This window comes from Hippocampus zosterae, chromosome 3 (assembly GCF_025434085.1).
Source record: "Hippocampus zosterae strain Florida chromosome 3, ASM2543408v3, whole genome shotgun sequence".
NCBI lineage: Eukaryota > Metazoa > Chordata > Actinopteri > Syngnathiformes > Syngnathidae > Hippocampus > Hippocampus zosterae.
In genome coordinates this window covers 17210864-17223377 of record NC_067453.1, presented here as the reverse complement: position 1 = coordinate 17223377, position 12514 = coordinate 17210864, and the positions used below count along the sequence as shown (strand labels likewise).

The 12514-nt window shown below is 42.2% G+C and overlaps 1 protein-coding gene across 1 annotated transcript in view; it reads right to left on the bottom strand.

The window, feature by feature from the left end:
- Positions 1-12099, bottom strand: part of LOC127597279 (nuclear factor of activated T-cells 5-like) — a 32804-nt gene extending 20705 nt beyond the window's left edge. The window contains exon 1 of the mRNA XM_052060213.1: positions 11746-12099. Within this exon, the coding sequence (XP_051916173.1) occupies positions 11746-11818 (73 nt within the window). The 5' untranslated portion in view covers positions 11819-12099. The remainder of the gene's footprint in view (positions 1-11745) is intronic.
- Between the last annotated feature and the right edge of the window lie 415 nt (positions 12100-12514).

The following is a 12514-nucleotide window of genomic DNA, read 5'->3' as shown; positions in this document are numbered from 1 at the left end:
CAATAGAGACACTATTTAAGGACTCCTACGTTCGACACCTGTTGTGGGAGTATCGTTTTTGGCATTGCTTACCTCATTGCTCATTGACTAGTGGCTTTTGACCTCGTCGTGTTTTCGCGTGTCGTCTCGGTACCAAGTTTGTGTGTGAGTACTATTTTGTTTTGATGATCTGGCTTTTCTTGCGTGTACAAAGTGTTACATTGTCTTTCGTTCGTAGTTTGTGGGCTTTACTTTCTTTTTCTTGCTCTTTTGTGCAAGCACCTTTTGTTAGTCGTTTTTGATTTACCTCCTGGTCCTCATTGTGGACCAGCGCTTTATGTTCTCGCTTATTTTCGGTTTGGACATTAAATTGTCTTACTTCGGAGACCTTGTTTTTGTCTACGTTTTTTGGATCCCCCTTCCTAACTCGGTTACCCGAGTTCGTAACAGTGTTGATTTTTAAAATAAAAATGCATCATGTCTACACCACATCATTGGAAAGCCAGACAGATCCCGCAGCAACTTTGGAATTGTTTAAATTTCACATTTCCCATCTGCCGATAAAGTCAACAGTATTTATAGAGCACTTTCAAACAGCCATCGCTGCATACAAAGTGCTGTACATGGAGCGATTTAACATATACAATAAACAGTAAGACGAATCAGTAATAAGGCGGTAGAAAGCACCAAGCAGTAAAATCAAGAGCAAATCTAAGTCATGCTGAGTCAAACGCCAAAGAATACAAGTGAGTTTTGAGGAGGGCTTTAAAGATGGGCAGCGAGGAGGCTTGCCGAATGTTCAGTGGGAGGTCATTCCAGAGAGATGGACCAGCAACAGAAAAGGCTCGATCCCCTCTGAGCCTCAGTTTAGTTCTTGGTACGTCTAGCAAAGACTGGTCCACAGACCTGAGGCGCCGGGCAGGGCCGGGTAGGGGTGTAGGGGCGTATGAGCTCAGAGAGGTAAGGTGGCGCGAGATTATTCAGAGATTTGAAAACAAAGAGGAGGATCTTAAAAATAATTCTAAAATGAATGGGGAGCCAGTGAAGGGATGCCAAAGTAGGAGTTATATATAAATAAATGATAAAGTTGCAGTCATGTTTTGGTATTGCTTCTGGATTTGTTTTTGTAGCTGTCAGAAGATATCTGTACAAGTTCAATTCAAGGTGGGTACGAATAAGCAGACTCAAGGTGGACGGACTAACATTAGACTGTATTTTAGACAAATTAAATTAGCTCACGTTAGAGGCGCGCGCAGCTGATATTACACATGCCTAAAAGGTTTTGTCACGTGACAAGGTCACTGGTCCATTTATATTCTTTGCAGCTGGCTTTGTGGTTGGAGGGGTGGTGGGGGGTGCCAGCCGAATGGCTATTCACAGGGGCAATGTTTTTGGTGCACATAAGAAATATGTAGCAACAGAATGCATCCCTGCACTAAAACGCTGCAGCTTTAATTATACTCTTGAACAGATAACAATGCACTTGTGATGGACACAAGACAAAGATCATCTGATTCTTCTCAAACCCCACTGATCTGGCTTTTTGGACTACTCGCATCTTTTCTGTGCAAGGATATAGTGATAAGTTAACAGGATGATGTGTGTGGCTTCAACCCCTTCCATCTAGTTTTTTTTTCTCAAATATATATTAGAGTGGCCTTGCTTGGGCAAAATGAAAATGTGGCGGTGGCAACTTCAACTGAACGCTATATCTCGAGAGAGTGGCCGGTGGTCGATACCGGCAGAAGCGGATGAGTCAATGAAACGTGAGATGGCATGTTTTGAAAACATGGCTGGCAAGTGCGTATTACATTTCTTTGTATGCGTTTTGGGTGACTAATGAGAATCGCAGGCACCCGTGCAGGAAAAAACACCCCCTAAGAAATCATAGTTATAATTATGCTTAATGAGTTTCCTGTATTTCCAAAAGCAATTTGTTGTGCACCCTATACTAGTCACGAGCCACATTCACATCCAAGGAAAAATGAGGGTCGAGGGTACGCATGTCTAATGCAAACATTGAGCTGGAAAGAAAACGGTGGGTCAACACTCAAATAACCAAGCTAATATTTGGCTTATAGACGCACACAGAAATACACACACACACAGCATTGGGTTACATAGACTGTGCGGATTACAGTTGCATTTTCCTTGTGTGCCCGCCTCAAATGCAGTTTTTCGGTTTGTGAAATGAATTGTTTTTTTTCTATCAGAAAACAACATTAGGTTAGGCCAGGGGTAGGCAAACCAAAATGTTGAACGAGCCATACTGGACCAAAAAATACGAGAAACAAATGTGCCTGGAGCCGCAACAAAAAAGCCTTAGAAAGAAGGCAACACACACTGTATGTATCCATATTAGCATACTATCAAAATCACTAAATTGGCGACAAATACACAATGAGCCTTCCTAATGAAATGTTTTTTTTCCTCTGCAGGCTGAGATGAACGAGGCACGGGACGCTCGTTTCCATCGTGTTAACTTTCGTAGCTGACGTGTACAGTTTTAAAACGCTTCTCTCGGTTTTTCAGATTGCCATTATTTGCCAGTTCCCTCTGTGAATGACATGAAACACGTTTCTTCTTACAACAGCCTGGCATCCCACCCTGCTAATAGAAACGTGTGTCGCAGGCTATGAGGCAAATCTTCAGTGACTGAAATGTTGATATGTAATACTTATTCGACACATTTTTACAGCATCGGAAAATGTTAAGAATGTTTGTCCTCCTACAGAAACCATATTCAAACAAAAAATATATTTTACCTCCCCCATCTTTTTCCATTTAAAACATTTTTAAAAAGACCCAGGGAGCCACTAGGGCGGCGCTAAAGAGCCGCGGGATGCCGACCCCCGGGTTAGGCCCACCAATTGGTGCTTAGTAGCATGCTTTAAGTTTGCATCAATGCATTTTCGTGAGGTTCTAAAAAAAAAAAAGACCATTTGAGAAAACTTTTGAGTTGCATGTTTGATATTAAGATACTGGTTAAAATGAGCTCTTTGAGAAGTTCACAAAATCACAGAGGAGTTCAAGAAGTTTTAAAGTAAATAAGCCAAATGAAGAACTGGAGTGTTAGTCTAAAAACCGGTAGAAGTGCCAATGATGCAGGAGCATTGGCATGTTGACGGCCAGACGGTGGACAATGGAAAATCAGGATCAACACAAGAGATGTTTTATTTCTGTTGTGTTAAAGCCCCCTTGGTCTTTCCGCCCATCAACACCGCTCTCCTGCGTGAGTGTTTCGCACACATTTGCAGCTAAATATAGAAATATAAGCTGTGCAATGCAATTAAGGTTGCGTGTTCAAATTTAGAATAAAATTCAACCCGGGACTAGAGGGGTGACCTACAGGTAATTGGCTTCTCGTGCAGCATACTTCAGGTCCCTTTTCCAAGCTTTCCATCTTTCAAAATGCTAAGGAGTTGCAATGTTGATCTGTGGCTTCATCATTAACAAAATACCAATCTTACCGTTTTGCACAGCATGTGGCTGCTTTTCCATCAAAAATGTGTTCTAATTAAGGGTGTGGAAAATAATCGATATTAATCGATACATCGATGCGCACGTGCGCGATCCGAGTGCATCGGCTCATTCACTCGGTACGACGCGATTGACGGGTGAAATCGCGATTCATCACGATGCATTGATGGGTATCGGTAAAATCCGATTCAAGCGCCGTTTTATTCATGTTAAACGTCACCTATCTGCCCTTTCCTAGGCGCAATGAATGCACCATCATTGCTTTGCGTTTTGTGTTGAACACGGACGGTAGCCGTGCGTCACATACAGTCCAGTACACAACTAGCGAAACATTATTGAAGTCAGCGCAAGGGGAGACGAGGAAACTACTACCGTATTTTCACGACTATTCGACGCATCGTACTAATGGCCGCAGTCTCATTAATGGGTGACATTTCTGTATTTTACACATACACAGGACGCACCGTACGAATGGCCGCAGTTTTACAGTGGTAAAACATACGCCAGCTTAAACATACGGCATGCATGCGCGCACTCTAACACGTTAGCTTGAAGCATACGGTAGCATGCCAAGACATACAGATAAGATAAAAACACGTTTTTAAAAAGGCAACGAAGCAGAACTGAGTTCGGGTGTATTTTATTTAGCCATCGTACAATGTTCTCACGTTTTTCGATCAATCATCACCCAGAAATCCATCAAAGTCCTCGTCCTCTGTATCAGAAGCAGAGGACTGCACATCCCAGTTGTCATTGAACGCATCACATGCTAGTGTGAGTTGCTACGCATTGCCGAGCGGAAAGAAGTAGTAACAGCAAAGTCAACATTTCTCTCGTGTGAAGCTTTCCCACATTTGAAAGTAAAGAACAGAGCGAAACATGGTGCCAGCGCGTGTGTGTGTAGAAAGAATTGAACAATTGTGCAAGTACCGTAATCCATCAAAAACACCGCGTTCCCTCTCGTTGTTGCGTATTGTGGCGTAACTCGCCAAGCGCTGCCTCTCACTCTTTGTAAAGTTGTGTTTGCCACCGATCATCCATTGTTCCCATGCCGTTTGCAACTTTACTTTGAACTCCCGGTTGATGCCAATGTCCAGCGGTTGGAGTTCTTTAGTCAACCCTCCGGGAATAACGGCAAGCTCAGAGTTCATTTGCTTGACTTGTTTTTTTCACCGCTGCTGTGAGATGGGCACGCATGCCAAAAGCATAACCGGTGGCTTTAAGTTTGAACTGAGCTTCGTAGGCGTGTCTTTTTGTCGAATTTATTTTCAGGGGTTCTTAGAAACCAAAACCGGAGTTGTTTTGCAACAATGCACATTGCCACACTCTATACAAGTGTTGGTACTGGCTTGAGGCGTCTAGCGTCCACTTACACGCCCACCCTTCACCATTGGCGGACTAGCTTGCCTGTCCTCTCTCTCCCTCTCTCTCTCCATATATGTATATATACACGCCCACCCTTCCCTGATTGGCCGACTTCTTTCCCGCATGGCTGGCCACAGTCACTTCCGCCTTTTCTCTATATAAACAGCGTGTCGGCTGTCAGTCAGATTTTGGAACTCAGCGCATATAAAGGACGCTCCGCACCATAAGGCGTCCTGTCCATTTTGGAGAAAATTTAAGACTTTTAATGGCGCCTTATAGTCGTGAAAATACGGTAATTTAATTTATTTAAATTAATGCCAATAAAAACGCACAAAACTGACAGCTCTAATATATATACATATATATATATATATATATATATATATATACATATATATATATATATATATATATATATATATATATATATATATAAAATGTTGCAGATGTTCACCTATTACAGGTAGGCATTAAAGGTTCACTGGACCGGTCAATCATAAATGGCCGGCGTAGTTGGTATACTACCAACTACAGTGGTGACACTGGAGTTGTGCCACGTTGCTATGTGTTAACAGCTCAAGACATAAACAACTCAGCAGCGGCGGCAATTGAACCTCTGTCGTATCTGTTACTGTGTAAATAGGAGGGGCAGAGTCGCTACTGATGTTGCCATACCCCCGTTATGAAATGCCAGAAAACTATATAAAATTAATACGGCAGACAGCCTGGCACTCTGCCTTCGTTTACAAGTTCTGTGTAAACAAGAGGCAGTCTGACCGTAGGTACTAGTTTACAGGATGTTGCGTATTGCATGTGTAAACGAGGCTTTTTGTCTGCCCGACAGCGCCGCTTTAGCATTTTTTAAAAATAAAATAGTGTGGATTTTTTTTTTACTTTCTGTGAGTACAGTAAAATGATTGTTTGTTTATCATACTCAGTAGAATGAATAAACTGTCAGACCTCTGGTACAAAATGTAGTTAAATTATTCAACACCTGAGATTTCAAAAGACAGTGCCACCCCACCCCCTATAAATTCTGCTACTCAAATGCTACCCCCCTTAAATCCCAAAGGGACAAATTTGGCCCTAATCCAAAATTAGGATTAAAGCATTGAATATTTGAAAAAAAAAAAACATTTTGGTGTTCAGTGAACATATAGCAGTCATTTAATGTATAATTCATAATTTTCCAAAGATGAAAAGGGTTTTTTGGGTTCTCCAGGGTTAAATACTGTAGCAAGATGTGTACGGCATTAACACAATTCAACTTGACTAGATGGCCCCTCTCTCAACTGCACGGTAGGCATTGTATTAACTCAATCTCTGATCTGCAGACATACTAAATTTATCATGGAAAATCAAGAGAAAAAAAAGGATCAACAATCGTGTGTCATAAAGACAGACTTGAGTGAGCAGCTTCAGGGTCACAGAGCAATTGTTTACTGCCAGCTCACAAGTACCCTTCACAGTGCAATCAAACTGAAACGGCAACAGTGGCTCAGACAAATAGGGCAAAGGCTATGATTGCAGACATTTCTTCAGTGACATGCAATCAAAATGTGAACGACCAGTGGGTAGAATTAGTAGCAGAATAAAGCTTGCAGTGCACCAGTGCTATCTGCTTCCGCCTTTAAATGAAATGTGCCATTTCGACGTGAATTAGCAGAAACTGAGAGGTGGCTGCGGCATGAGCGATGGTTAGTAGTGACTACATCTCTGAGATGGGAGAGTCTTGGAGTATTTGCAAGGAACGTCTAAAAGGTTACACGCCTCATGTGCAACCTATGAAGAGCTACTGAATCCAGCACAAAGCCCAGCCCACTCTCTTTTGGGTGTCAAGGTGATGCCAGCCAGTCGTGCGAAGTGGCAGCACCATTGTGAAGTCAGGGCACGTGACTTGGATACCTCAGATTTGAGTCAAGCCTCGCCAAACAAAAAAAAAAAACAGAAAAAAAACCAACAACAAAAACAAAAAGAGCTCTGCTATCTCACTCTCCACACAACTCCAAATAACAGTGAACACTCACCGATTCACAAACTCACCCACTCCAATTTTTTTTTTGTAGAATGCAACAAAACAATTCGCTGAAAAATGCGCCGATCTGGGTATTGTGCTTTTTATGTTCAAACACCCTGCTACTCCAAAGGTTCTATGTTAGTGGAGGAGTAGTTAAAGTGTGGTGGAAGGTTCCGATAGAGGTCCGACATGCTGGCAAGACAATAACACTGGGCGTAGAAAAAAATGCAGTGTTTCCGGTAACCCGACCGACCGAGAATTTCTACGTCGAAAAAGAAACTTCACGGTCGGCATTTTTTTTCAAACAACCCCCTACATTTTTGTGTAGGGGGTTTACATTGGTGCAAACTCTCGCGATATTCAAGTTGACCACGTGCGTCGTTTGCCCTGTCGTCTGTCAAAAACATTGAAAGATGGCGGCGGCCGCGATCTGCGACGAGTTTAAACTGCGTTTTCTGTGTTACAGTTGCGTGCGCGCACCGTAATGTTAAGAAAATAGCATTCAGTGATGCATCGAAAAAAATCTGCGAACTATTTGATGAACACCACGCGCCGAGGAAACACAGGGCGGAGGAGGACGGCGGCACGCCCCGGACCCCCGAGTCCGGAGCGAGGAGAAAACTAAATAGGTGGTGGCAGCGCCGGCCGCGGAGCAGCGGTTTCAATGTCTTCTTGTTTTATGGTTATTTTGTTTACATTTTTGATGGGGGGGGGGTTAAAAAACTAACTTTGTCCGTAAATTTCATGTTACCGGAAACTTTTTTATTTGGCTCTACCACATTCTATATTACTACAGTCTCTATTTCATTTTCCCTTTCACCAGTGGTAGATGCCAGTGCTTTAACAACTGCAGACCAAACCTGCAACATTTATGCTGTACAATGAATTTATCAAGACCATTAATAATAATGTCCTGAATTCTTTTCTCATTGAACCACAAACAGCATGCCATGATTGTCGTGATAAAAAAAAAATAACAAAAGAGAAATAAAGAAGGGCGGCCCGGTAGTCCAGTGGTTAGCACGTTGGCTTCACAGTGCAGAGGTACCGGGTTCGATTCCAGCTCCGGCCTCCCTGTGTGGAGTTTGCATGTTCTCCCTGCGTGGGTTTTCTCCGGGTGCTCCAGTTTCCTCCCACATTCCAAAAACATGCATGGCAGGCTCCAGCACCCCCCACGACCCTAGTGAGGATCAAGCGATTCGGAAAATGGATGGAAATAAAGAAGAGTGGATTTTTCAGAGGCTGTTGAAGCCACCAGGCGCACCCAATTGTAACATGACGGGCTATGTGTAGTAGATAGAGATTTGGAAGAAATACAATTTGAGTTGGTATCTCAACCGACAGCAACAGTTGACATGTGGCATTACTTTGGATGTAAGCCAAATGACCACGGTGAGCCACAGAATTTAGATTTTTTTTTTTGGTATGTATTAGATGTATGAAGAGAGTTCATTTTTAACATGGCAACGCCTCATGCATGCAACTTTACCCGAGACACAACCAGCCACTGCAGTTTTCCCAGTTTGACAACAAAACGTCAACCAAACAGGTGGGGTGCCATCAATGCCGTCCCGACAGTCCCTTACCACGAGGGCTTTTTTGGAAACAAACTAATGTTGCAGAAAAGCACACTGCTGACATCCTTGCAGAAATCAATGTCAGCTTTAGCAGACTGGAGGCTGAATGAGCAAAATTAGCCTGTGCCTTTTTTTGTTTACAGAGACTGATCGTCCATTTTATTGTGTGTTGATTGTTTTTTGTGGTTTTGATTATTGGGGTTTATTTCGTATATTTGTAATGTCTTTCTTCATTATATAATTAAAATTGTAATGATTCTCAAGAAATAAAAGTATCTTCAAATGGGTGGATTACATTATTGGACTATTATAATTATATTAATGTATATTAATATTATCGTTTATCACAAACATTTCTGGGACAATTTATGCTCAAGCTAAATTTGTTACCGTCATAAGCCTAGGCGTATTTATTTTAGTTGTGTTGAGTTTTACAGTAAACGCCACCTGCTGTGTCAATAAACAGTTTAAGGCACGCTCACTCAGGGACATCAGAAACTCATACACACGCTTGTTGCACAAGCAACGTGGTGCATTCAGGGTCCTTGCACATGGTAGGAACTCAACGCATTATTCGGCACGTTGTATTTTCCTTTATTATGTTTTTGGTCGCCAGGTGCCAAAATCTAATTCAGCATAGATTTACTGTAACACAGAAGTCTCCAATATGGTGCTTGCAGGCATCAGGTAGAACCCTAAAATAACAGCTGTGATAAGGCATTATGATTTCCTAGGAATGTTGCACAAACCCTATTCCCATGAAGTTGGAACGATGTATTAAACATAAAAACAGAATACAAGCATTTGGAAATCATGTTCAAACTCAAACTATATTTAATTGAAAGGTAAGATATGTAATGTTCACATTGATAAACTTTATTGTGTTTAGCAAATAATCTTTAACTTATGCTTTACTAAAGCAGCAAAAAAGACTGAGAAAGTTGAGGAACGCTCATCAAACTCCAGTTTGGAAAACTCCAGGCTAACTGGCAAAAGGTAGGTCAGTGACTGGGTATAAAAGGAGCTTCCCTGACATGCTCAAGTCATACACAAGCAAGGATGGGTTGAGGTTCACCTCTTTGTGAACAAATACGTAGGAAAATAGTTCAACAGTTTAAGATAATGTTCCTCAACCCACAATTGCAAGGAATTGTGGGATTTCATAATCCATAATATCATCGAATGGTTCAGAGAATCTGGAGACCTCACTGCATGTAAGCAGCAAGGACAAAAACCAACATTGAATGCCCGTGACGTTTGATCTCTGCATCAAAACCAGAGATCCATGCGTGCAAGATATCACCACACGGGCTCAGGAACACTTCAAAACAGCAATGTGTGTAAATGCAGTTTGGCACGACATCTTTAAGTGTAAATTAAAACTAAAAATGTGCAAAGCAAAAGCAACACCCAGAAAGGCCGCCGGCTACTCTGGAATTGTGACATTGTGGATTCTGACGAATCCATTTCCAATAGCTTTTGGAAATTATGGACGTTGTGTCCTCCAGGCCAAAGAAGAAAAGAACCATATGGACAGCTGTGGACACAAAATTCAAAGCCTGCATCTGTGATGTAATGGGGCTTTGTCAGTACCAAAACGCATGGGTAACACATCTATGAAGATACCATGAATGTTGAAAGGTACATGCAGGTTTTGGAGAAACATGCTGCCACCCAAGCAATGTCTGCTGCTTATTTCAGCAAGTCAATGCCAAACCAATTCTGCACGTGTTACAACAGCAAGGATCTGTAGTAATAGGGTGTGTGGGTACTAGATTGGCCTGCCTGCAGTCCAGACCTGTCTCCCATTGAAAATGTGTGGCTCATTATGAAGTGTAAAACACGACAATGGAGACCCTGGGCTGTTGAACAGCTGAAGTTTAACGCCAAGCAAGAATGGGGGGAAAAATCCACCTCTTTAAAAAACCTGAATAAACACCCGGCCGGGTTAGAGCTATTCTAACCGAATACTGTGTCATGTAAATGAAATCGGGTTACATCCTTCAAATGAGACAGTGGTTTGTGTTCTCAGCAAGCTCTTGCGCTAAACAAAAAGAATGTTAGTCTTTGTAGTACAGGAAGTAGTTTTGGCTTGTCCTTTCCAGCAGCTCCTATATTTTGTTGTTCTACTTCTTCCTTTCATAACTTTGCTGCTGTGAATTGGGAATTTCTCCATTGTGAGACTAATAAAGATTATCTTATCCTCACCAGGACCAACTTAATTTCAATACATTTTGGGTGGCCTTTTCACATTACTTTCATGGCAGAATGACACAGATTATATAGACAGGCATATTTGTATATGGAAATATACAAGCAGAAGTAAACAATCATGGTAAAGCTCAGAGATACGAATCAAATTCATACTTTTGTAGGAAGGAGGTGAGTGACAAGAAATATAATGCATTTTATCGATAGTATAAAGTAACAGGCAGAAATACTGTCTGTTTGGATCAAGACGTCAGTGCAACACCGTTTAAATCAGGTTATTCAAATGTGGGAGTAACTTTACCTCTTCTCGCACATATAAACTGGTTATTCTGAAATTACGATTTTGACCTGACTCCAAATATTGACTGAATGTAAACATAGTCACTTGTAGCCAGTACCAGCACCACATGCTGCACATTGTTGCTAATTTTCTGTAGCTCGTTTCTTTGTTTTACTGATAAGGTTCAACTGGGAGTGATAACTGATGCAAAGGCATATTTTAAAGTGTGTTCTAATAAGTTTTACTGTTTAAATGAGGCCGTGCAGGAGGGAAACAGGAAGAAAAAAAAGTTGTATTGACTCTCTCTATATCGCGGATTAGTACCATCGCTGGTGGGTGGGTCTGGAATGCCCCCCCCCACCCCCCGCGATAAACGGGGGTTCACTGCACACAAGAGTGCGACTTCTCCTCAGAGAATGCGGAGTTAGCGTCAGGCTAGTGATCAGTATGGGCGCCAATAGCTACGGTGTCTGTTTACTCACTACAAATATAATCTGGAGCGAAGCCCACGAGAACTCTGTTTCATATAGATAAACGACCTGGGACGTCGTTATCGGAACCACAAGGTGTTAGAATGAGACAAAGCCCGCGGAGCATATCCGGTTCCTCCGCGCATGTGACCCGAGGAAGCTCATGCACGCAGGTAGCCGTGAGCGAACGAGCCAATTGGCGGCTAACTAAATCGGCTAGCTCAGCTAAATGGCTAACGACGAGAAAAGCTAACCTCAGCTAGCTAGCAGATTAACGGGAACGAGCTAACGGCAGGGGGGCATTATTCCCTTATTAAAACATGGGCCAAAACTCGTCAGCTTCACGTTTATTCATCCAAGACTCACCTTTAGAGTAGAGAGATTTGGGGGAATTGAGGTCGAGGTCCGAGCTGAGGAGGGAGACAAAATCAGAGGGCATCGCAGCGCTTCATCGAGTGGAGGGGAAGCGGACACTCTTCAGAAACCAAGTCGTTTTTCCTCGGCCAGTCAATTGTGCGTCCCCGTGGGCGGAATGAGTCGGAATACGGCATCGAAACAGTACGAATATATTGGACAAAATATTCAAAGAAAGTTTGAATAAAAAAACACACACAACCCCGTTAAGTAGAACATCTCATCACGTTGTGATCTCGTGTTTGTAGAGGAGAGAGACGCACACACAAACACACATTCTCAACAGTGGAGCTCAGCCCACGTCCAGGCCCCGCCCACTTGGCTGCGCATGCTCAGTGGAGACGACAAATTCCCAAGGAAATAGTAAACCCTTTTTTAAACAATGTTACTACGATTTATGCTAGTTGTAGTTGGTTTATGGGTTTATATAGCAAGTTTCAGAATTTACTCGATATACGTACTTGATCTATCTTAACCCTTGGACACTATTCATTTTCCAAGAACTCGTCGGCCAAAAATATCATCATGATAATTGCCAATGCCTACATCAAATTATGAACTCCAGATATTTTCAAAATCTATGCGTAGTCTGTCTAACATTAGAATATGGATGATTAATCAATGATCAATGTTTAAGAGAAAAGGCCAAGTGTATTTAAGATTAAGATATCCTTCATTTGTCCTGCAGTGGGGAAATTACAATCAGACTTCAGAAAGGAAA